We start from the raw sequence: 23,279 nt of genomic DNA, 5'->3' as shown, positions 1-23,279 counted from the left end.
CTGAGGTTTTTATATGAGATCCATCTGTCATCTGTAATCTAAAGTTATAGTAGGTGTCTTACTGGCTGTCTTTTACAATTTTATAGTCTTCTACCCCATAAATTATTTATTTTTATTTCTTTCAAATATTTTATTTTATTATTTTCGTCAACACATATTAAGACACATTTATAATACAACCATACAATAAAATAACATCCATCTAGAAATTACATTACTTGTCTAGCCCCATTGATTTCCTATTCTCATCCTAATACAAATACATATAGATAGCCTTTAGATTAGGGTAGACAACATTACCATAATATACATTATTAGGAAGAGTACGTTCTTATAGAGGTTATTTTACCAGTCATTATTTTGGCTTTCCTAGCATCTAGCTACCATCCTAGTCCCCTCAGTTTCATATATTACTAGGGTTAATCCCATTAAGAGACAACCTATTTCCCTAATGATCTTCCTTTTAAATGTGCAATCCTAGAACTGTTCTACTAATAATAACTAGTAGCCACCAGATTTGGGCGTTCAGTAATCCCTGCCTAGATGATGTTTATAAAACTAACACATTAACTTACATGTCCGACCTACACAACTACGTAAACAAAACAGAAAAAGAAAAGAGAGAAGAAAAAAAAAAGGGAGACAAAAGAAGAGGAGAAAAAGAAGAGACCCCACCAAAAAAAGAAGGGGGGCAAATGGGGAAAACCAATTAAGATATAACTAGCCAAGGAGCCCAGTTTCAAAATAGGGAACCAGTTAATTAATTTGGTCCAGGCAAACTAAGCACCAAAATACTTTACTTACTCTCATATTGCTACACTGCCTTCGTAAGCCAGCTACGGGTCCCATGTTAACTCAAACTGTGCAACTTTATCCAGAAGAATACTCACCAATTTTTCGTGAGTCACGATCCAAGACAACTTGCTCTTTACTTGTCTCAATAGCACCCTAGGTGTTTTCCAGGCCTTAGCGATCGTAATTTTGGCTGCCAGAAATATGAACATTATCAGTCGTGTACAGTGTCTAGGTACCCCGGGAAGGGTATCATTAAGGAGAGCATACCCGGGATCTCTAGGGACACGCACTCCCGTGACCCGGAAGATCAAATTGAACACCGTTCCCCAAAATGTACGGATGCGGGGACAAGCCCACCACACGTGGTACATGGTGCCCCCGAGCGCATATCCTCGAAAACATAGGGGAGATTATCCTGGATACATAAGAGCAAGTCTAGAGGGCACCAGGTACCACCTGGAGAAGACCTTAAAATTGGCTTCCATCAGTGAGACATTAAGCAGGCCCCAATTTGTCACTCTTGAGCGACACCTCCTCCGACACTTCCTTACTCAAATCCCATTCCCAGGCCCGCATATATGGCTGTTTGGGGGGAGATTCTAACATTATGGAATACAACAGGGAGATGGCCCCTCTTTGGTTAATGGAGTGGAGGCACCTGCGTTCATACGGGCTGAGGCTACTACCTGGATCACTTCGTGCTGTTATCTTGTGTAAAAAAATAGTAATCTGATAGTAACGAAACAACTCCGATGATGGCATGCCCAAATGCTCTCTACAGTATTCCAAAGTCAGAGGTCTCCCCTCTTAAAATATTGGCCAATTCTGTATAAGCCTTTATCCAACCACCATTGGAATGATTTAGAGCAATTTCCAGGTGCAAATACCGGATTTTGGAATAAAGGGGTCAGGGGCGTATGATGTGAACTGATGTTTCTATGGGTTTTTACATGGTCCCAAAGAGCCAAAGAATTAGAAAGGGTGGGGGCCATAATGGTTGGAAGTAATCTAGAGGGTAGCCATTTCAATAGATCTAAAGGCTTATCTCTAGCTGCCGCGGATTCCATGGATACCCAATCTGGTGGCTCCTCTTTTTAGAATATATTACAGATAACTGGGCTATACGTGCAGCCCGGTAGTAGTTATGTATATTTGGGGCCCCTAAACCCCCGGCCTCTCTGGTACTATAAAGAGTGGTCCTCGGTAAACGATGACCTTTACCTCCTCATATAAATTTCACCAAAATGGATTGAAATCTGGCCAATTCTGATCTAGGGATAGGAAGAGCTCTAACTAAATATAGCAATCGCGGGAGATGAGTCATTTTGATAGCGTTTATTTTCCCTAGCCAGGATAGGTTATAGGACGACCACCTATCCAGGTCCCCCCTCAGTTTCGTAAAAATAGGAGGGAAATTCGCTTGATACAAGAGATCAAAAAAGGAGGTAAGGTTAATCCCCAAATAGGGTAACGTGGTAGACGGCCAAGAGAAAACGCCCCCTTTAACGTATTCACTAACGCGAGGGGCAGATTTATGTTCAGGGACAAACACTTGGTTACATTTATCTGGAGACCAGACATCTTTGCAAATCTATAAAGGGAAGACATTACATCAGGGAGGGTAATCAATGGTTGAGTTACAAACAACAATAGATCATCTGCAAAAAGAGCACATTTATGTTCTTTAGCGCCACAGTGAACCCTTTTGATGTCCAAGTTCTCTCGTATCAAAATGGCAAGGGGCTCAATCGCCAATGCGAATAGCAAGGGCGAAAGGGGGCAGCCTTGTCTGGTGCCCTTATGAATCGGGATTGGAGCTGATTTGAATCCCTGCATCTTAATAACAGCTGATGGAAAGGAATATAAATTCCGTAGCAGACGAATAAACTGATTACCAAACCCCCATTCCTCCAAAAGCGTGAAGAGATAGGTCCAGGATATTGAATCGAAGCCTTCTGTAGATCCACAGATAGCAACAATCCAGTAACTCCTAGAGTTTTACCCCACCCTGATTTTAACAAGGTTATTATGTCAATTGCTCTACGGATTTGGTCTGGCCCCTGCCTCCCCTTGATAAACCCCACCTGATCTTTATAAATGTAGGTGGACAGAAAGGAGTTAATTCTATTCGCCAAGACTTTTGTAAGCAGTTTAAGATCATTGTTAATTAAAGATATAGGTCTATAATTAGCTATTTCTCCTGGATCTTTATTAGGTTTAGGAATTAAACTTAAAAATGCCTTGTTCATATGTGAACTTAAAGACTCGCCCTTGCCAATAGCCAGAAAGAGGGCTTCAAGATGAGGAAGAAGTATCTCTTCAAATTTCTTTTAGTAACTAGCTGAAAAACCCGATGATATTTTGGCCTGTTTAATTGTTTAATTTCAAGTTGAGTAACTGGTTCTTCCAATAAAGCTTACATGTCCAGGATTTAAATTGGGGAGTGCCATAGATCTCAAGCATTGCTGTATTTGCAATTTAGGTGGAACATAGGTGTTAGCATACAATTTAGTATAGAAGGACTCAAATTCCTGAATAACCACTTTGGGGTTCTGCGAGTACATTCCATTCGCACATCTTATTTTGGGAATCGAAAAATTACGAAGTTTTGGTGTTAGTTTAACCACTAATAGATGGCCAATTCTGTCCCCATGAGAATAAAATCTATGTTGAGACCACCGAAGGCTCCGCTCCGCCACCGTTGTAAGGGCCAGATTTAGAGATAGCCGTATCTGGTCAATACGCTCTCGAAGAGCCTTCGTTGGGTTCTGTTTATGTGCCTTGGTCAAGGTCAGCAATTGCCCTTCTAATTTAGAAATATGAAATGTCCGTTGGCGTTTCTTACGTGTAGCAATAGAAATAAGATGCCCTCTTATAGTAGCTTTATGAGCCTCCCAGTTGGTAATTGACGAGGATACTGAGGAAGTGTTAATTCGAAAGTATTCAATCAATGCGCTCTGGACTTTTGCAACTATCCCTGGATCACTAAGAAGTGAATCATTAAGTCTCCAGTGGCCCATTCCTTGAACGGATTGGGCCAAAGAAGAAGTCATTATAACATGGTCAGACCAGGAAACCTCTAATTTTTGCAGATCTAATACCAGCCAACATCCGAGGCGTAACAAAAATATGATCTATGCGAGCATAAGTTGAATGAACATGAGAGAAGTGAGTGTAGTCCCTAGTAGAGGGATTACACTCCCGCCACGCATCCACCACGTTATGCAAGTGGAGAAGTTTTGCCAGCCTTAATCCACTTTTAGGGGGATGTTTCAGTCTAGTACTGTGAGAATGAGATTTATCGATACTAAGGTCCAGAGCTAAATTTGAGTCCCCCGCTAACACTTCTATACCCTCTATATGCGGCGAAAGAACCAAGAAAAGATGAATAAAGAAAGGGATTTGAGCTACATTAGGGACATATTAAGAGATAAACGTAAACAACTGGTCCCCTATAGTGCCTTTCAACAGTAGGTAACGTCCTCCAGGGTCTTTAAGTTCTAACTGTAATTGAAAAGATATATTGTTAGCGAACATAATGGCTACCCCTTTAGTCTTATCTGCCGCATTAGCTAAGTGAAACTGCGTGTAATGTTTGTGTATAAAAGATGGATTATAATTGTTTACAAAATGCGTTTCCTGGAGAAAAAGCACATCTATTTTTTGTGAGTGGTAATGGTTAAAGGCTACTCGCCGTTTTACGGGCGAGTTAAAGCCCTGAACATTATGTGTGGCTATACAAATATCGGCTCCGCCAGAAGCCATGGTTTCTTATTGTAAGAAAAGATTTAAAGAAAAGCAAAAGAGGTCCATAGAAAGAAAAAGGTAGATTACTCTAACCACATAGACCAAAAAACACACATTACACTAAACACAACAACCAACGCCTAGGGCACCTCAGTGCCCTATCGAAATACAATTTACAAGTCACCCGATACGGGTGGCTCACTCGACACGAACAGGGGGAACTCCCCATGCTCGGGTCAAGTGAGGACACATGACTGCGTACGGCAGCCTAACCGCGCCCGGCTATATAACATAAAGAAAATCTAACATAAGCAGCTAATATTTCTTGGTCCGTTTTGGTTTGAAGTCCACATTTTGTAAACTGGTCAGGATAGCAAACTGATTGAAACTGCTATCCCCCAGGTCTCTGGCTCCCAGAGCTGCTTACACCAATAATTCTAGGGTACTGAAACTCCCTTGAAATTCTAAGGAGCCTGAATTAGATTATACTGGCAATTTGCTCGATAAATGCTCAGAAATGCAGCCCTCAATCCGATATCCGCTATCCATAACTATAATTCGATAGCTTCTAATGACCATTAATTCCACCTGTACAACATCCTAAAGTCATGTGGAGATACGTATTTAATCCCTTGTACCATAATTAAATAAATGAGTTTAACCAGGCATTAGATCTGCCCTTAACCTGTTTACTACCCCAATTTAACCTTTTAGTAGACTCCATCTAACCCATCAGTACTCGCACTTTAACAACCATTTAAATTAAGTTATGTTGTAACTTTCACTATTACCGCTTCCTTAGGGGGACTTATAGTTCTCTATTGATCTAGAACAGATATTCGTGTCTTTCCAATGTTCTAGATCACCTCTCTTACTTGCCACATGTAGGGTAAACCCACCACTATTAGATCTAATGGGATCGGGCACCTATCTTCCACTGCCTGTCTTCGCTCCACTCCTGTAACATCTTGAGGTCTACTCTCCATGGTTAGCATTTCTCTAAACTCTGATACCTTTTATTCTACACTTATGGGCTACCGTAAGTAAATAAACCGGCAACTATCCAACACTAGTGCACCCCTAACCTCTCAATCCAGATACTCAATGATTATATCTGTGCATTTTACCTTCACCCCATGATACCCTCTTAAGTTTGTAGATTATTAAGTGCTACTACAAGTGTTCAATATTAATTACTATTTCAGTGTTCCCATAATTACATATCCCTAAACATCAACTAGTAGTGATTAACTTAAGTAATGTGTTATCTTCAAATCCCTGTTTGAAGTAATTCATCATTGTGCTTCTTGACCTAGGATTCAACTATGTACCCCCCTTAGTACACCCATTCCATATATTGTGCATTATATCCTATCCATTGTGAAGAGTGAGGAAAAAAAAAAACAAATACCCCCTATTCAATATTTCACTACTGTGATCTCTATGTGTTTTATAATAACCAAATCCGCCTTGTGCTACACCCACACTTTACTTTATCTAAGTAGTTGCCAGTCGTTTCCCCGCCTCACTTCCATGCCCACCGCTCAGCTCTTTAAACTATACGAATAACATTTGCTTTGCTAAGTCCCCTTAAACTCGTCATACGGTGATATATAACTAAATTAAAAAAAACAATAAATAAATTGAAAAACAAAAATACAAAAAAGAGCCCCACAAACTATAACTACATATTTCTACCTCGTTCCCAAGTTTGATGAAAAAATTGGAGTAACCCCCATATGGCCCAACAAAAATTCAATATAAGGCGGTGACGTACAAAAATGATTAACTCATATCCTGATGTGTGCTGTTCATAGACCGCAGAGGAGGGCTTGTAGTTTTCAATTGGGGTATAGTAACCCAGTACCATATGCTCCAAGTGAAATAATTAGTTCAAGTAGCTCTTATCAGCATTTATCAATTAATCGCAAATAGTGAAAATGTATTTACCTCGTGTATCCCCTTTAAGCCCATCTTTCTAAACAACTAACTTATCAGTGTGCTCCCTAACCTACCAACATAGTTTTAAGTGCTCCTTGACCCCTTTGTTCCATATCTAATCATTTTTACTCAATCGTCCTGTAACATGCACTTTCTCCACATCTGTGAAAACAAAATGTTACACTTACTATTTACCCTCTTTTACACCCCAAAAAAGGATTTCAAACAATATCAATGCCATTGGCTTTCATTTTGGCTGAGTCCGCTCAAACATGGAGAGCCCCCCTAAGTATAGTTCAATAGGATGATGATTGTAGTTTCAATAGTCCTGGGGGAGAGAAAGAAACGCCAGCCGAGTAGTTCCCTAGAATGTACTATTAGCAATCTTCCAAGAAAACTTGTAGTTGTCAGTTGAGGCTCAATATATTTTTCTTCCCCCATGGGCTCTCATCAAGACAAAATAGTAGGGGCTGAAGACCGTGAACGTGGCCGTTCCCAGAGTGGTGATAACGGAACGGTTGTACTACCCCTATTCATAATATCTTGCGGAGAATTCTTGCCTGATTGTGGGAGCTCCATTACCAGTAGCCCCAGCTGTGAAAGTAACATTTCCCCCTCCGGCACTGTGGAGAAAGAATACGATTTATTTTTAAAGAAAAAATACACTCGTAGTGGGAAAGCCCATCTGTATTTAATGGCATTCTTCGTCAAGATTTGAAGGAGAGGTCTTAAAATTCTCCTCTTCTGTATAGTTACAGGGGAGATATCCGCAAATATTTGTATTGGGTGCGATGCAATCTGCATATCCTGAAGATTCCGAACTTTCGCCATCAACATTTCAATGTTGTCATCAACATTGAACCGTGGCCTCAAGGTCAGTGATAGATTCCGGCAGTCCTCTAATCCTAAAGTTACCTCTTCTAGATCGATTTTCCAGATCGTCAATTTTAGTCCGAGCTTCATCCAATTGCATCTGGATAATTTGGATATGAGCAATATTTTTATTAGTGCAAACAACTGTAGTGTCAACTTTTTGCTCGATAGCATCAATCCGAGTACCCAATTCCTGTATATCCATCTTAATTTCTGCTGTAATTTGCTTTGCTGTGCGAGCCAACCCTTTATTTAGGATGTCCGTCAATTTAATGATTAGAGGATGGTCATCAGCCATTTCCGATGAAACATAGTCACCCTGCAGTACACGCAGGGATTTTTGTTCGACTGGAAAGTTTCTCTGGGTGGATAATATCTCCTCCATTGTACGCCCAATAAAGGAGGCAGTTGATGCTGGCGATTTTTGATCAGGGGAATCTGTACTTGCTGTAGTCCCGTGCATTGAGTTGGAGGAATCCTCTACATCACTATGACCAACTCGAGTCTGTTTTTGCTGTATGGGAGAAGAGGATGGTGCCATGGCCATTTTAAATTTCCGGACTTTTTGGGCCTTCCCCCGGCCATCAAGGAGTGATCTCCGCTCTTATTGTATATATATTGCTCAGTATCAGAAACTAACAGTCCCTCACTTACTCTATCATTCAGGTGACAAGTTTCAGTCTGATTAGAGGAAGCCTTAGATGTCTATAATGCATTCCTTGGCTCTTAATAATCACTTCTGTAATTTATAGATCACTTCTGTAATCCCCCAGTCTCTTAACCAGATGCCAAAAAAGTAAATTCTTTATAAACAAAAGGCCTTAAATCCAGCCTAGGCTTCAATAGCTGTATTATACAATATTAATATCTTTAATTGATACTTGCAATTCATCTGAGGAGAGGTGAACTTCCAGCAGGTAGTATGGATTTATATGCGCTGTATCTTCAGCGTCTCATATAGTCATATAGCGGCAGTTTTTATCAGCTAGGAGTCCATCTCCAGAGGGACTTCCTTCCTTGGATGCATGTCTGCTTACACCGTCTGGGACAACCTATTTCATCCTGATCGATAGGCACAGGCAACCCAGCACACACTCCTCCAGCCGGGTGCCTGGTTCCCACGTCCGGCGCAGCCACACTCATGCGCCCTCCTATTTATTTTTATTTCCTATGTTCTTATATTGTATGCTCCAGTGACTTTGGGCGATTATGCTTTCAGAATACTTCATTTTAGGTTTTCTTTTTGCACATGCATTTACAATTTTTATGCACATTTGTTTACCATTTTCATTAGCTGATTATTATTCCCATAGGACAAGCCCTCTAAGTTTTGACCCCTGTGGCTTGGTCCCCCATTTTCTTTTTTCTGTCCTCGCCATGCAAGCTCTCTGGATGGATATTTTCTGCAACTGAAACCCTTACCTGCCGTTGGTTCGGGCTTATCCACATGGGGTTAACCTTCCCCATGCTGACGTCCCTGCCTTCCGCCCTTAAACAGGGTACTCCACGGGTGTTCGAGGCAGTAGCTGTGTCCTCAGGGCTGCAATGTCCCCTGGCGCACTGTGTCAGTCAGCTCTCCCCCTCCTCTCCCCAGCCTCATCGGCGGCACTAGCACGCTCCGTCCGCCATGGGCTTCTCTATCATGGCGGACGGAGACAGTATCTCTCCCAAGATGGCGGCCGTCAGGCTACCGCGCATGCGTGGGCGCCTGATGGCCCCGGATTCACATTTATTCAGAGAAATGACAGCGGCGGCAGATCCCGATCGCCGTGCTGCAGATCTACTGCTCGTCCACGCTACAGGTTGGTCTGGGGGTAGGGAGGCCGTGCAGGGGACACTGGCTGAGGTCTGAATGGAGGGTTAATCTGTGTATTCCTGCCCTGGAAATGTAGCTATCTCTCTCTCTCTCTTCGCTTCCTAACAGAGCTATGGCTGACACAGCTGCTGCCGCAAACACTGATCCACACAATAGGTAAGGGTCAGGTAGGTGGTCTCTCTCTCAAAAAGGCTATGAGGTGGTAACAATTTATTTAATGTTATTTCAGCCCTCAGGAAGCCCACCACAGTCGGATGCGCTCAAGACGCAGATCTCGCTCTCCCAGGAGACACAGTTCCCATGGACGCAGTCGCTCCCACTCTACCCATGGGTCTGCTCGTACCCACCGCTCTACCAGGGGGTTCCCATGGCATGGATGTTGGGTCTGTGGCAAACAGGCTCTTCCAGACAAACTGGTTTGCCAAGACTGCGTGAGGGAAGCAACAGGATCATGTCTCGCCTCCTGGTGACATAGCGGCTATGGTGGAGCGATCTGTGAGGGAATGCATGAAGCAGATGGCCAGGCCGACCCCTCTAGGACCCACCATTTCAACTCAGTCATTGGATCTCTCTGTAGATTCCGATGCGTCAGATTACACACATGACGTAGAGGAGTGGGGTCGTTCGGCGTTCAATTTTTCCCTGGTCGATCCCTATGTCACAGCGTTCAAAGAGGCGCTCAGTTGGGAAGACCCAGTTACGGAGACAACCACAACAAGGAAATATTTCCCACATCTCCAGAAGGTGTCCAACACCTTCCCCTTTATGGAGGAAATAAAGGGCATTGTCCATGAGGAATGGAGGAAGTTGGAGAAGAAACCAAACCTGAACAACAGACTAGCCAAACTGTACCCTCTTAAGGAGGAGGACATCACTAATCTAGTCAATCCGCCTGCGGTGGGCGCGGCTGTTATGCGTCTTGCACGACACATTACACTTCCAATGGACGATGCGGTTTCTTTCCGAGACCCCTTGGTACGGAAGATCGACGATCTGAAGAGGGCTTACTCGGCCGCTGGGGGAGCCTGTCGCCCGGCTATCGCACTTACATCTGTATCCAGGGCAATGGCATTCTGGATTAATAACATAGAAAGAGCCCTGAGGGCAAATGTAGACACGGAACAGGTCATCTCGGCCCTTCAGGAGCTAAGGCTGACGGGATTTTATGGCAGAAGCTGCCATTGACGTAGTTCGCAGCTCAGCCAGAGCTATGCTTCGTACTGTCACCGCCAAAAGAGCACTTTGGCTAAAACCTTGGGTAGCGCATAACTCCAAGACCACCTGGTGCAAGATACCATATGATGGGTCTAACCTCTTCGGTGGAAAGCTGGACGCAGCAATCTCAAAGGTGACAGGTGGCAAGTCCGGCCTCTTGCCTCAGAATAAGAAGCCGTTTAGACGCCCGGCGCAATTCTCTAACAAGAAGTTTACAAATGACAGGCCAAGGGAGGCCAGGTCATATCGACCAGGCCGTGAGTTTCGGCGCAACTGGAAGGGCACCCAGTCCTCACTCTTCAAGTTCCCTAAGCAGAATCCCTCCGCTGGGCAGGATGCGAAGAAGTCTTTTTGACGGTTATGGCTCCCCACTACCTCCAGTGGGTGCTCGCCTGTGCCTTTTCTTCCAGGCATGGAGGTCCGCCATTCAGGACAACTGGGTACTGGCTACCGTATCAGAGGAGCATCGCTGGAGGTTTCACAAAACCCCTCCGCGTGCCTGCTATGTTCCCACACAGGTCCCAGATTCTCCGGGGAAGGCTACACTTTTCCTTCACTACATTCAGACGTTGCTGGACAAACGCGCAATTACTCCAGTACCTCAAGAGGAAAGATTCTCCGGAGTGTATTCTTTCCTATTTCTGGTCAAGAAAAAGTCGGGGGATCTCAGACCAGTACTGGACTTAAACGGCTCAACAGGTATATCGTTCCACGATTCCGCATGGAATCTCTCCAAACCATTATTCCACTTATCAGACCAGGAGACTGGATGTCTTCCGTCGACCTGGCGGACACCTATCTTCACGTCCCTATCCATCCCCGATTTCAGAAGTATCCGTTTCTCCTTCGGCCTCCATTTTCAGTTCTGCTGCCTCCCTTTCGGAATCTGTACAACACCCAGGACGTTCACCAAGGTTCTCCTCCCGGTCATCGCTCTTCTGCGGGAACAGGGCCTCATGGTGAATCACTATCTGGATGATGATATGCTTCTCGCCCAGGACAGGGAGGAGCTAATTGAGCATCAGCGAACTCTCCTGTCCACACTCCAACGGTTCGGGTGGCTGGTGAACACCCAAAAATCTCAGCTTACCCCTGCAAAGTCCATGATCTTTCTGGGGGCTCTCTTGGACACATCAAGGAATACCGTCTCCCTCCCAGAGGAGAAGGTGGAGAGTATCCGGCAAAAAGCTTTGCACATGATATCCATCTGTCTAACACCAGCTTCACATTGCCTCAGTCTGATTGGGACACTCTCCTCCGCCATTCCTATGGTGAGATGGGCTCACTGGCAGCTAAGAGGCTTTCAATTGGGATTCCTGACCCAATGGGACAAGGCCAGCCTCTCTCAGAGGATCATGATCTCCCACAGGATGAGATCATCCCTATGGTGGCGGACTCACCGGAAGAATCTTCTCTTGTTCCATCGGATTTCTCCCCCACAGCCGATCCTGGTCACCTCAGATCCCAGCCACTCGGGTTGGGGGGCGCACTACGAACACCTAGTGGCTCAGGGCAGATGGAGATTCTCGGCGGCTATACACACATCCAATGTGTTAGAGATAAGAGCAGCCTTCCAGGCACTCCGTGCATTCGCGCCGCACCTGATGGGCAGGTCTGTCCAATTGCGGCTGGACAACAGGGTGGCGGTGGCATACATTCAGAGGCAGGGAGGTACCCACAGCCACTCGATGTTAGAAGTGGAACCGGTCATGTGCTGGGCACAGGTGAATTTATGGAATCTCCAAGCAGTGTACTTGCCGGGACGTCAAAATACGCTTGCCGACTACCTCAGTCGCTCCTTGGTGGGGACACACGAGTGGTCCCTTCATCCAGAAGTCTTCCTTCAAATCATCTCGAAGTGGGGCCCTCCGCAAGTCGACCTTTTTGCATCCCCAGTGAACACGAAATGCGTGCGGTTTGTAGCCCGCTTCAGATGCAAAGAAGCACTAGCGGTAGACGCACTGACGGCTCCCTGGGATTTCGCCACGGGGTATGCTTTTTCCCCGCTACCCCTCATAGGGAAACTTCTTCAGAGGATATCCCACTTCCAAGGGCTGATCATAGCAGTGATACCTTACTGGCCGAGGAGGCCTTGGTTCCCCCTGCTTCGACATCTCAGCATGGAGCCTCCGTTCCTCCTTCCACAGAGGGAGGACCTTCTGAGTCAGGGCCAATTCCTCCATCCTCACCCATCCGGTCTGAGGTTGGCAGCCTGGAAATTGAGAGGGACAAACTTCACACCCTCGGCCTATCCCACTCAGTAATCAACACCTTACTGCAGGCTAGGAAGGGTTCTACCAACTCTACCTACAAGCGGATTTGGCATAAATTCCTGCATATGGCAGCCAAGGACGGCTTTGACCCAGCTTCACCTTCCGTTACTCACGTGCTCAGTTTCCTCCTGTCCGGGCTGGATATGGGCTGAGCTGGAACACTCTGAGTCCACATCTCAGACCTGTCCGCGCTCACAAGCGTCAGATGGTCATTCAACCCTTTAGTGAGACAGTTTCTGAAAGCATGCCTTAAGCTGAAACCTCCGAGACGGCTGTCATTTCCTCAGTGGGATTTGTCAGTCGTGCTAAGGTCTCTCGCACAGTCTCCATTCCACCCGCTGACTGACACTTCTGTATGGCACCTCACTCTCAAAGTGGCATTTCTAGTGGCAATCACCTCGGCAAGACGTGTTTCTGAACTACAGGCTCTGATGGTGGACCCACCTTACTGTCTTTTTTTCCCGGACCGCGCAGTGTTGCGCCCCAACTCCAACCTTTCGCCCGAAGGTCACCTCTCCATTCCATCTAAACCAGGGGATCGTTCTCCCTTCCCTAATGGGAGAATCAGGGGTGCCACATCCTCTGGATGTCACTGCCTCCTTGAGGCACTATATTGAGGTCACACGTGGCTTTCGGTTCGCTCGGAATCTCTTCATTCTGCCGGGTGGCACTAGGAGGGGCCAAGCAGCTACTTGCAGGACTCTGGCTTCATGGCTGGTCAAGGTCATCCACAAGGCATATGTTGTTCAGGGCCTTCCAGCACCTCAAGAGGTTAAGGCACATTCTACTCGAGGAGTGGCTACTTCATGGGCAGCGTCTCCAAGTGTGTCAGCTGAAACCATTTGCAAGGCAGCTAACTGGTCCTCCCGAAATACTTTCATTCGGCATTACCGATCGATCCTGCTGCTCTCACTACTGTAGCCTTTGGCCGAACGGTTATAGCCGCTGGCTCTTCTGTCTAGTTCTATCTTCCTGATATAAACATTTTTTTTTGCAGTATTCCCTCCCTGTGTGATTTCTATATCCCATATATATATATAGGTATAGAAATATATGTATACATACACTGTGTGCACAATTGTGCACACATATACATACGTTGTGTGCACAATTATTAGGCAACTTGTATTTTTGAGGATTAATTTCATTATTGAACAACTGCAGTGCTCTCGGTCAATCCAGAATGTTAATACACTTCAAACCTGAATATTTAAGAAAGTAAAAGTGAGGTTTTGGCTTTCTTAGGAGAATATCTATGTGTGCATAATTATTGGGCATCTATTAGTGTGCAGAATTAATATGAAACTAAATGGAAAAGGAAACTGCCCATCTCACTTGTTTATTTTCATCATTTTTTTTTCTTTGAATTTTTTTATTGGTTTCATCACAAAAGACATTACAGTAAAACATAATAAATGGTGCTGAGCACGAGGTCTAATCAATAGGTCAAAAAATAACAACAGTGGTTACATAAAGCAGTGGATCTACAAGTGTGTTTATATTTAGTCCATATTGAACAAACTGTTAAAGCGTTAAACAGGAGAGATAGGCAATTCCTGAGAATAATTCAGTGCTTATAGCTGAAGTGGTAGTGCAATATAAAGACATTGTGGTTGATAAACCGGTGACACCCAACGTCGGTGGGAGACCTAGCTTTAATGTGCTCGGATATTGGCACCAATAAACTTGACTACAACACGGGGTGGGGGGGACACACAGACAGAGGGGCAGGAAGTGAGGGGGAAAGAGGGCTGAAGGTATGGAGGAAAGTAGTCAGGCCGTACACAAGCTATTTTCATCTTTTAAATTGAGAATAATAAACAAACAGCTCATAATTTACAAATAAACATTTCTGACATTTTCAAAAACAAAATCAGTGACAAATATAGCCACCCTTCTTTTCAATAACAGTCATCAGCCTTTCATCCATGGAGTCTGTCAGTTTCTTCATCTGTTGACGTGCAGCAGCAACCACAGCTTCCCAGACAGGGTTCACAGAGGTGTACTGTTTTCCTTCACCGTAAATCTCCCATTTAAGAAGGGCCCACACGTTCTCAATAGTGTTTAGGTCAGGTGAGGAAGGGGGCCATGTCATTATGCTTTCATCTTTAAGGCCTTTACTGTCTAGCCATGAAGTGGCGTTCTTTGATGCATGCAATGGAGCATTGCCCTGCATAAATATTATGGTCTTCTTGAAAGATGCAGACTTTTTCCTGTACCACTGCTTAAATAAAGGGTCTTCTAAAAACCGGCAGTAGGTTTGGGAGTTGATTTTGAGTCCATCTTCAACCCTGAAAAGGTCCAACTAGCTCATCTTTATTAATATCAACCCACCAGTACCCCACCTCCACCTTGCTGGCATCTGAGTTGAAGTGGACCTCTGTGCCCGTTACTAATCCAGCCACGGGCCCATCCATCTGGTCTGTCAAGAGTCACTCTCATCTTATCAGTTCATAAAACCTTTGAAAAATCTGTCTTCAGATATTTCATATATTCCCCGAAGCCCCTAAAAGTAAAGTAAAAAAGAAAAATATTTAATAAAAAATGAATTAATAAATAAATCTAAAAAAATTAAAAAGTTTATAAAAAATAAATAAAAATAAAATATTGAAAACATTATAAAAAATATTTTCGGTATCGGTTTTCGGCCTGACTTTTTTTTTTTCTCAGTTTCGTTTCGGTTTTAAAATGTCCATTTCGGTGCACCTCTAATATACACACATACAAGCAGTATATAGTAAGTCACAAATACATACGCAAACCACATGTGCCTGGCATACAATTTTTTTTTTTCGCATATAATTTTTATTATATTGAAAGGGGACGAGTAGAAACCCATCACAGAGATACAAAACAGTTGTAGAGCAGAGGATTAAAAAAAAAAACAGATTGTACAACAGCATTAAATATCGCCTAACCAATAACCAGCACACTCGGATTGCATTGTATGAGGAATACCAGTTCGCCAAAGGTCACAGAGGGGGAGTGCATTGCATATCCCTAATGTACATTTGAATCAGGATTCGAAACAGGGACCAGGGGGACACTGAGGACACTGAATGGACCGCGTAGTGGGGTACATTATACCAAGCTGTTTTAAAGAACATCCAAAGCACCCAGTGTACCTGCCACTTTTGACCTAAGGTACCACTCAGTATACTGGAATACTAACATCACATCCTTCAGTTGTTCATGGGATAACTCATTCACAAGGAACGGTGACCAGGTGGCAAAAAAAGTTTTGGTATGGGCCTGAGTAAATTGGGCATCTAGCTTGTCTAGTGCCATCCATTTGTGAAGGAGCTCCGTCAGTGATGTTAAAGAAGGGGGGGAGGGCATCAGCCAGTTTATCAAAATAGCCTTCTTTGCAGCTAGCAGACATAAATGCTCCCATCTTGAGGGACGTTTAGGGGCGGGTGCGGAGGCGGATGTAGGCAGAGCATGGAATAAACAAAGGGCCGGAGTACATGGTCTCTGGTTCCCCGAGCGTGAGTCCATGTATGACAGAACTGTAGACCAGAACAGTTGAATAGAGGGACAAAGCCAGATCAAATGATCTAAGTCCGGATAACCGGCATGGCATTTAGGGCAAGCGATTAACAGGGGAGGGTATTCGCGTATCTGAGATTGAAGGCATAAAAGGCTCTATATCAATTTAAATCGAATCTCCCTCCATGCTTCGCAGATGATAGCCTTTCTAAGTGCAAGCCATCCCTGAAGAAGCAATTGATCCGCCTCCTCCAGAGACATCTGGAGGAGGTTTGCCCATCTGTGAACATTATTAGGAAACACAGGGGGAGAGCCAGAGTGTATAGATGAGCTAATGGTAGAGAGGATGTTGGACAGAGACATTTTCTGGGATGGGGTGGTCAAAAGTCTATGGAAGGGCGTGTGCGAAAGCAGGGACCCTGGCAGCGGGAGATATGTGTTGATAAAGTGGCGGATTTGGGCATATTGGAGGAAATGATTACGAGAGACTTTATAAGCGGTTTGCAGTTCCCCAAAAGTTTTGCAGACCCCCTGAGGAGTTAGTAAGTCTTGTACAGTGCCGATACCCCTCGCCTTCCAAACCGCAAAAACACTGGAGTCCCTGCCTGGGGAGAAGGCCGGAGATGACGTGAGAGGCATCAGAGGAGACACCACCCCAGGAATCTGATAGAACTTCCGGACCTCCCTCCAGGCAATTATGGTGTCTCTCAGGAGAATATTCTGTTTGAGTTGTGATGGGAGAACCTTCCATGGTGTGTGGAGAACGCCTGTCAGGGACCAAGGGGCCACCATGTGCTGTTCCAAGGGGGTGTCTGTAAAGTGGGAGGTGTCATGTAGCCAGTCCATTGCGTGTCTGAACAGGCTGGCCAGATTGTATAACCTAACGTCAGGTAAGTTTGCTCCCAGCAGTGTCTTCCCCCTCCAAATGAATTTAGCAAAGGCCCTGTACAACATGGAAATGTCCTGGTGTCTAATAAGTAACGGTATAGTCTGCATAGGATACAGCAAACAGGCGAAGCTAATCATGCGGATCAAATGGCAGTAATAGTTCACTCTTATTAAAGTTAACAATCATGAGGTCCCAACTGGAAACCATGAAAAATCGAGGACGAAGAGAGGGAGCGGGAGAGTGGTTCTAAAGCTAGATTGAAAAGCAGTGGGGACAGGGGGCATCCCTGTCTAGTAGTGTGATGGGAGAGGAAAGAGCAGTGAAGGTAAGTATACGTGCCTGAGGTGAAGTGTACATAGTGTTGATGAAATTCAAAAACAGACCTGAAAAACCCATACGCTGCATAACCATGAAGAGCCAGTGCCAATTCACATTATCGAAAGCCTTCTCCGCATCCAAGGACAAAAAAGCCATAGGATGGGGAGAAGGCTTGTGTAGTCTGCAACCCTCCAGAGCCATAAGAATCTTACGCACATTTGTCACTGCTGAACGGCCTGCAACAAATCCTACCTGTTCAGAAGAGATCAACTTCGGCAAGATGACCGCCAGCCTGTTAGCTAGGATTTTTGACAACATTTTGGCATCTAGGTTGAGCAATGAGATGGGCCGGTATGACCCCGCTTGTAGGGGGTCCTTGCCTTTCTTTGGTAATAGACGAATGTAAGCATCATTGAAGGTGGGGGGATATGTCTGACTGGTCACTATAACCTTATAAAGAGCTTCTAGTGTAGGAGCTATATCGCTCGACAGCAACCGGTAAAATTCCGTAGTGTAGCCATGAGGGCCCGGGGCTTTGGAGTTGGACCATCTGCCCTCTTCCTGGTCAAAGTGATGAGCGGTGACCGAATGAAAGAAAGATTTGTTGATGAGGGTAACAACCCCTGCCGTTCTGCCCGAAGCCGGTGCACCAAGGGCCGTGCCAACCCAGGATTGTTGTAACCGTGGTATATCAGCCACTTTGAGATGGGTTTCCTTGAGGAGAGCAATGTCCACCTTGAGTTTCTTGAGATGGCAGAGGATCTGACTTCTTTTGTTGGGAGATCTCAGTCCCTTGACATTCCAGGTAACTACGTTCAAGGTGGGTCCCATGGCATCCAAGGCGGTGCGTAGATATTTTCGTGCGATGACTAACTAAAGCAAAGATGGGCATGTACGGTCGTCTCAGCGCGCCCGAAGTGGCCCAGGATTTTGGGTCCGTCTGATAAGACCTGAGGCGAGAAGGTGGCAAGCAAAGACCAAATGAAGGAGGAAATATGTCTCCATACCTCTGGATACCTTGGAGGTATGTATCATGGGGAAGCAATCGGTCCGAGAGTGTTGGTTAGAAAACTGGAAAAACAAGAACATGTGGAGAGAAACAAAAAAATGTCTTCTGTAGGACTACCTTTTTTCCCGATGCGAAAGGTATAGAACTGACCTCACGTGGATGTAACTTCGACATCTTTTTTAAATGAACGCCAAGCTGTTGATGGACTCACTACCTCTGCTAAGAAGTTTGAGGCTCTGTTTACCTGTGTAAAGTGTATATACATACATACAGCTATTTAGTTGTATTTATATATTATACATACAGCTATTCATTTGTGTATGTGTGTATATAAAATTTTTTATAGTGTCTCACCAGTCAGTCAAAAATTTCAGTCAGCATGACCGGACTATAGCCTTGCAATTTATGTTAAAAAGTTTGGGGACAGATAGAGCTTTCTTTTGGAGGTATATAATCACCACGGGGGTATTTGTTTAATCAGCTATAAGCTATTGAAGTGCGATCTGCACTTCAATAGCTTATTTCCAGTGTAAAGGTGACACTGGGGGTCTTTTAGACCGCCAGCATCACCTTAAACAGTACCTGTCACCATCATCTGCTATCACATGGGGGGGGCTTGTAAGCCCCCCTATGTGATAGCAGTCAAAGTAAAAAAAATTTAAAAAATAAATCGAATAATAATAAAAAACATTAAAAGTCCCCCGCCCCCGTGAGCACGCACGTCGCCACGTAAACACGCGTCGGGTGCGCCTACGTATGAAAACGACGAACGCGCTACACATGTTGGGTATCGCCGCGCACGCCGGAGTGAGAGCAATAATTCTAGGGCCAGTATTTTGGGGTATCTCTAAATTGATGACCTGTGGGGGCTTTTAAAGCGTCTTCTATTGACTTTTTGGGGTACTGCAGTTTTTCGCCGTTTCACGGACGCACGCAATTTGTAACCTATGCATGTTGGGTATCGTTTTACTCGTAACCTCATCTTTTATATGTCATTTAAAAAATTGGTATTTTGTTGTGTTTTGGGGCATTTAATTAAATTTTTCACTAAATGTTGGGGTTTAATAAGGAGTTGCGCTAATATTGCACAACATAAACATTTGCAACTACCACCATTTTATTCTATAGGGTCTTGGCATTCAGAAAATATATAATGTTTGGGGGTTTTAAGTCATTTTTAAGCCTAAAATTTAGAATATAACATGGGTGCAAAAAATGAAAAAAAAAAGGCCTCAGTCATGAAGGGGTTTAATGGAGAACTATGGGGTTAGGACTTTTCCCCATAGTTCTCCTTAGGGTAACGGGAGGACACAAATTAGCGTCCTCCCATCACCCTAAGCTCAGCATACCGCGAGCTTCCTGCATTCGGGGACTGAGAGGAGATCAAAGGGAGTTCGTATACTGAACTCCCTTTGATCTCCTGTCACAGATGTGTATTACATCACTTCCTGCATTCAGTGTCACTCTCCAGCTACAGAAGCTGATGAAGCAGATCTCTGCTTAATCAGCTTCTCTGGGGATCCCTAGGTGACATTATGGGTCTTGGAGACCCCTGATGTCTCCATAAAGAGGACCTGTCATGTAAATTGGCTATCGCATAGCAGGCTTCTTAGCCCCCCCCCCATGTGATAGCAATAAAGTTGTGCAAAAAAAAAAAGTAATTCAAAAATTAAAGAATCATAAAAAAAATAAGCATGAAAAAAATTAAAAATGTGTTTTTTTTAAGTACTCTGCCCCCCACATACACATGCAGATATGCGTTGGGTGCGCCTACGTGCGAAAACAACGATTGCACCTATTGTGCCGCACATGTTACATATAACCGCAAACGTCTGAGTGTGAGCAATAATTTTAGGGCAATCAATCACTGATAACACTAAACTGATGAGCGGTAAAAGCGTTTTAAGCGTCGCCTATTTCCAATTTTCAGTGTGGTCGTTTTTTGCGATTTTGCGGGCGCACACAATTTTAAGGCTTGACATGTTTGGTGTCTATTTACCTGACGTGACCCCGCTTTTTATATTTTACCAAAAATATGTGTAAAAATAGATGTTTTATAACATAATGTAGAGGCAACATTTTTTCATTCGCAATTTACGGTACTTTTTCATTATATAGTAAAAAAATGGTGGTGATTTTATATACCTCCAAAAGAAAGCTCTGTGTCCCTAAAAAATGTTAACATAAATTGCAAGGCGATAGTCCGGTCATGCTGAATGGTGACATTCATGACTTACTGCTGAGACACCCTCCCCTGATATATCGGCCGTCGAAACATACCGGCTGAAAATGGCACTTTTGGCAAAATGCAGAAAGTGCAATTTTTCTGCCAATACAGCGGCACATCCCTGCTTTCTTTCCTCCCTTCTGGGCGCTGTTCTGTGTCCCAGCGGGGAGGAGAGAAAGTGTGACAGGCTGCCGAGAACTGCAGGAGGAGAGCGCAGTGAGCGGCCGGCGTTTCTCCTCCCACACCGCTCAGCCTCCTGTCACAGATCGGCAGAGCGGTGTGTGGGCGGAGCCAGCCAGTGCTGTCACAGGAGGCTGAGCTCTCCTCCCGCACTACCCCACCCAGCCTCCTGTGACAGCTGTCAGGATGGAGAGGGAGTGCAAACACTGTATATAATTGAGGACATAGTATGGTTACTTTATCCTCAATTAAGAATGAATGGGAAGTGATCTACATCACCTCCTGTACATTCATGATTGTGGTTATAGTAAACATGCTCTGTCCTCATGTTATGAATGAACAGGAACACTCAGTATAGAGGCTTCCTGTTCATTTATAACTGGAGCTGCAGAAAAAGAGATTGAGGACTCTTGTGTCCTTGATCTCTTTTTCTATTTTAAAAGGGAAATATCAGGGGTCTGTTTAGACCCCTAATATTTCTCCGAAGCCCCTAAAAGTAAAGTAAAAAATAAATATTGAATAAAAAATAAATACATTAAAATAAAAAAACTTTCGGTTTTGGCCTGACAATTTTTTGTTTCGGTTTTGAAATTTACATTCCGGTAAATATCTTTCTTTCTCTCTCCCTCTCTCCCCCTCTCTCCCCCCTCTCTCTCTCCTCTCCCCTCCCCCCCATGGATTTCTCCCACATGCAGTGCATTTGCACGCACCACAATGCAAACACAATACTCTTTCCAGTGAGGTGCCACTACACTATTTTTTCAAGTGCGAACACAAAACATAGAGCATGCTACGGTTTTTTGTATTTGCAGTGGACTGGAACACAGGCAATGTTTTGCCACCCGTCTGTTTGGCCTGCGGGCCGGGGGCGTGGCTGTGATGCCATTGACATCAATGGACCACCATGGCCCCTCCTGTCACAGAACAAAGAGGGGAGTTTAATGTGCAATTGCAATGCGTTCCAGTAGCTACTGCTCTGGAACGCACCGCAGTTGGTGTGGACTGGCCATAAGACACCACACAGTCCTCCAGAGACCCTGCAGAGACCCCGCACAGCCCTCCCAAAAACCCCGCACAACCCTCCTGAGACCCTGCACAGCCTTCCTGAGACCCTCTGCTGGAGGCATCAGACCGGCACCCCGGAGCAGCACAGAGTATGTAGCTTCATATTATTCTGCATTGCTTTTAAATGTATTTCTGGGCTTTGTAGTCGTCTATAGCTTATTGTATTCTGCATTACTGTATAATGTATAGCTGGGATTTGTAGTCCTCTCTAGCTGATTACACCTGTCCAAGATTTCCCCGACAGTCTGGGTTTTGAGTCCTGTATGTGCTGTGTCCAGGTTTCAGTCCAGATAAAACCCAGACAGAAAATGTCATGATATCAGGTGGACAGGGGTAACCAAAAGGTCCTGGTGCTCCAACTTGAGTGCAAGGAGGCACGGGACATGGAGGGATGCTGGAACTGGGGGAGCAAGGAGGGTGCAGATGTGTCTTGAAGGGCACTGGGGTTCTCCTTCAGGCAGATGTGTTGCTCGAACACAGAGCTACACGTCACCTAGCCCTTTATGGCAGCACCTGTTAGCTGACTGGCCGCATCACCTGGAAGTGCTGGCGGTTGTGAGCCGCAGAGAACCAGCACTGGATCAGAGAAGAAAAGGGTTTAACACCGGGGGAGGGGGATAGTGTGAACTCTGTGAGTGATAATAAATATCTGGAAGTATTATACTTGCATTTATTTTCTTTAATACATGCCACGTACAAATATATCTCTGCTCTCTCCCCTGGCTGTCTCTCCTCGCTTCTCCTATATTCTCCCCAAAAAAATTGCCGTGCAGCGCTAGAGTGTTCGGGTTTTGCATGAAGAAAAGGTGGCAACCCTACCATGTACACATATAATTACAAACCTATACATAGAGACAAGATTTTGAAAACATTACTAAACATTTAAGATTATATGATAAGGTTATATACACCAGGCTGATCTCATTCACATGTATACCTAAAAACAAATTGAAAATGCTATACATTCCTGTTACGATCATATTTTGCCATATACATAAAATTATTGCATTGTTTTTGTATATATTTAGAGAAGATGATGTTGCTGCTATTGATGTGAACATGGGCTGTCCCAAGGAGTATTCAACTAAGGTATGTTCTTTTTAAAATTAACTTTGCATGAATGTGTACATTAAGTTGATCATACATACAATCAACCGAAAACTGAAAATGTAATCATACTTACCGTAATTTTCTTTTCCTGGTTATACTCCATGGCAGCGCTGACAAATGGGTTTAGATCCAATTACCCCTAGCTGACAGGAACCAAAAGGGTTAAACAAGGCCTAACCCTGTCTATAAAAGCCCCTCCTCCTGCTGACTTCCTCAGTCTAGTAACAAGCTAAAAACTCCATAGGGTGGGAGCCCATCGCTGCCATGGAGTATAACCAGGAAAAGAAAATGACGGGAAGTATGATTCAATTTTCCGTTTTCCTGGCCATATC

General features: G+C 44.4%; 1 protein-coding gene across 1 annotated transcript in view; it reads left to right on the top strand.

Annotated features, from left to right (window-relative positions):
• Positions 1-23,279, top strand: part of LOC108799633 (tRNA-dihydrouridine(20) synthase [NAD(P)+]-like) — a 259,781-nt gene that overhangs the window by 42,327 nt on the left and 194,175 nt on the right. Inside the window, exon 4 of the mRNA XM_018571523.1 lies at positions 22,866-22,926. Coding sequence (XP_018427025.1) covers positions 22,866-22,926 — 61 coding nt within the window. The remainder of the gene's footprint in view (positions 1-22,865; positions 22,927-23,279) is intronic.

Source organism: Nanorana parkeri, unplaced genomic scaffold (genome assembly GCF_000935625.1).
Source record: "Nanorana parkeri isolate BGI_ZX_2015 unplaced genomic scaffold, ASM93562v1 scaffold1774, whole genome shotgun sequence".
In the NCBI taxonomy this organism is placed as follows: domain Eukaryota; kingdom Metazoa; phylum Chordata; class Amphibia; order Anura; family Dicroglossidae; genus Nanorana; species Nanorana parkeri.
This window is presented reverse-complemented; position numbering and strand designations above follow the sequence as displayed.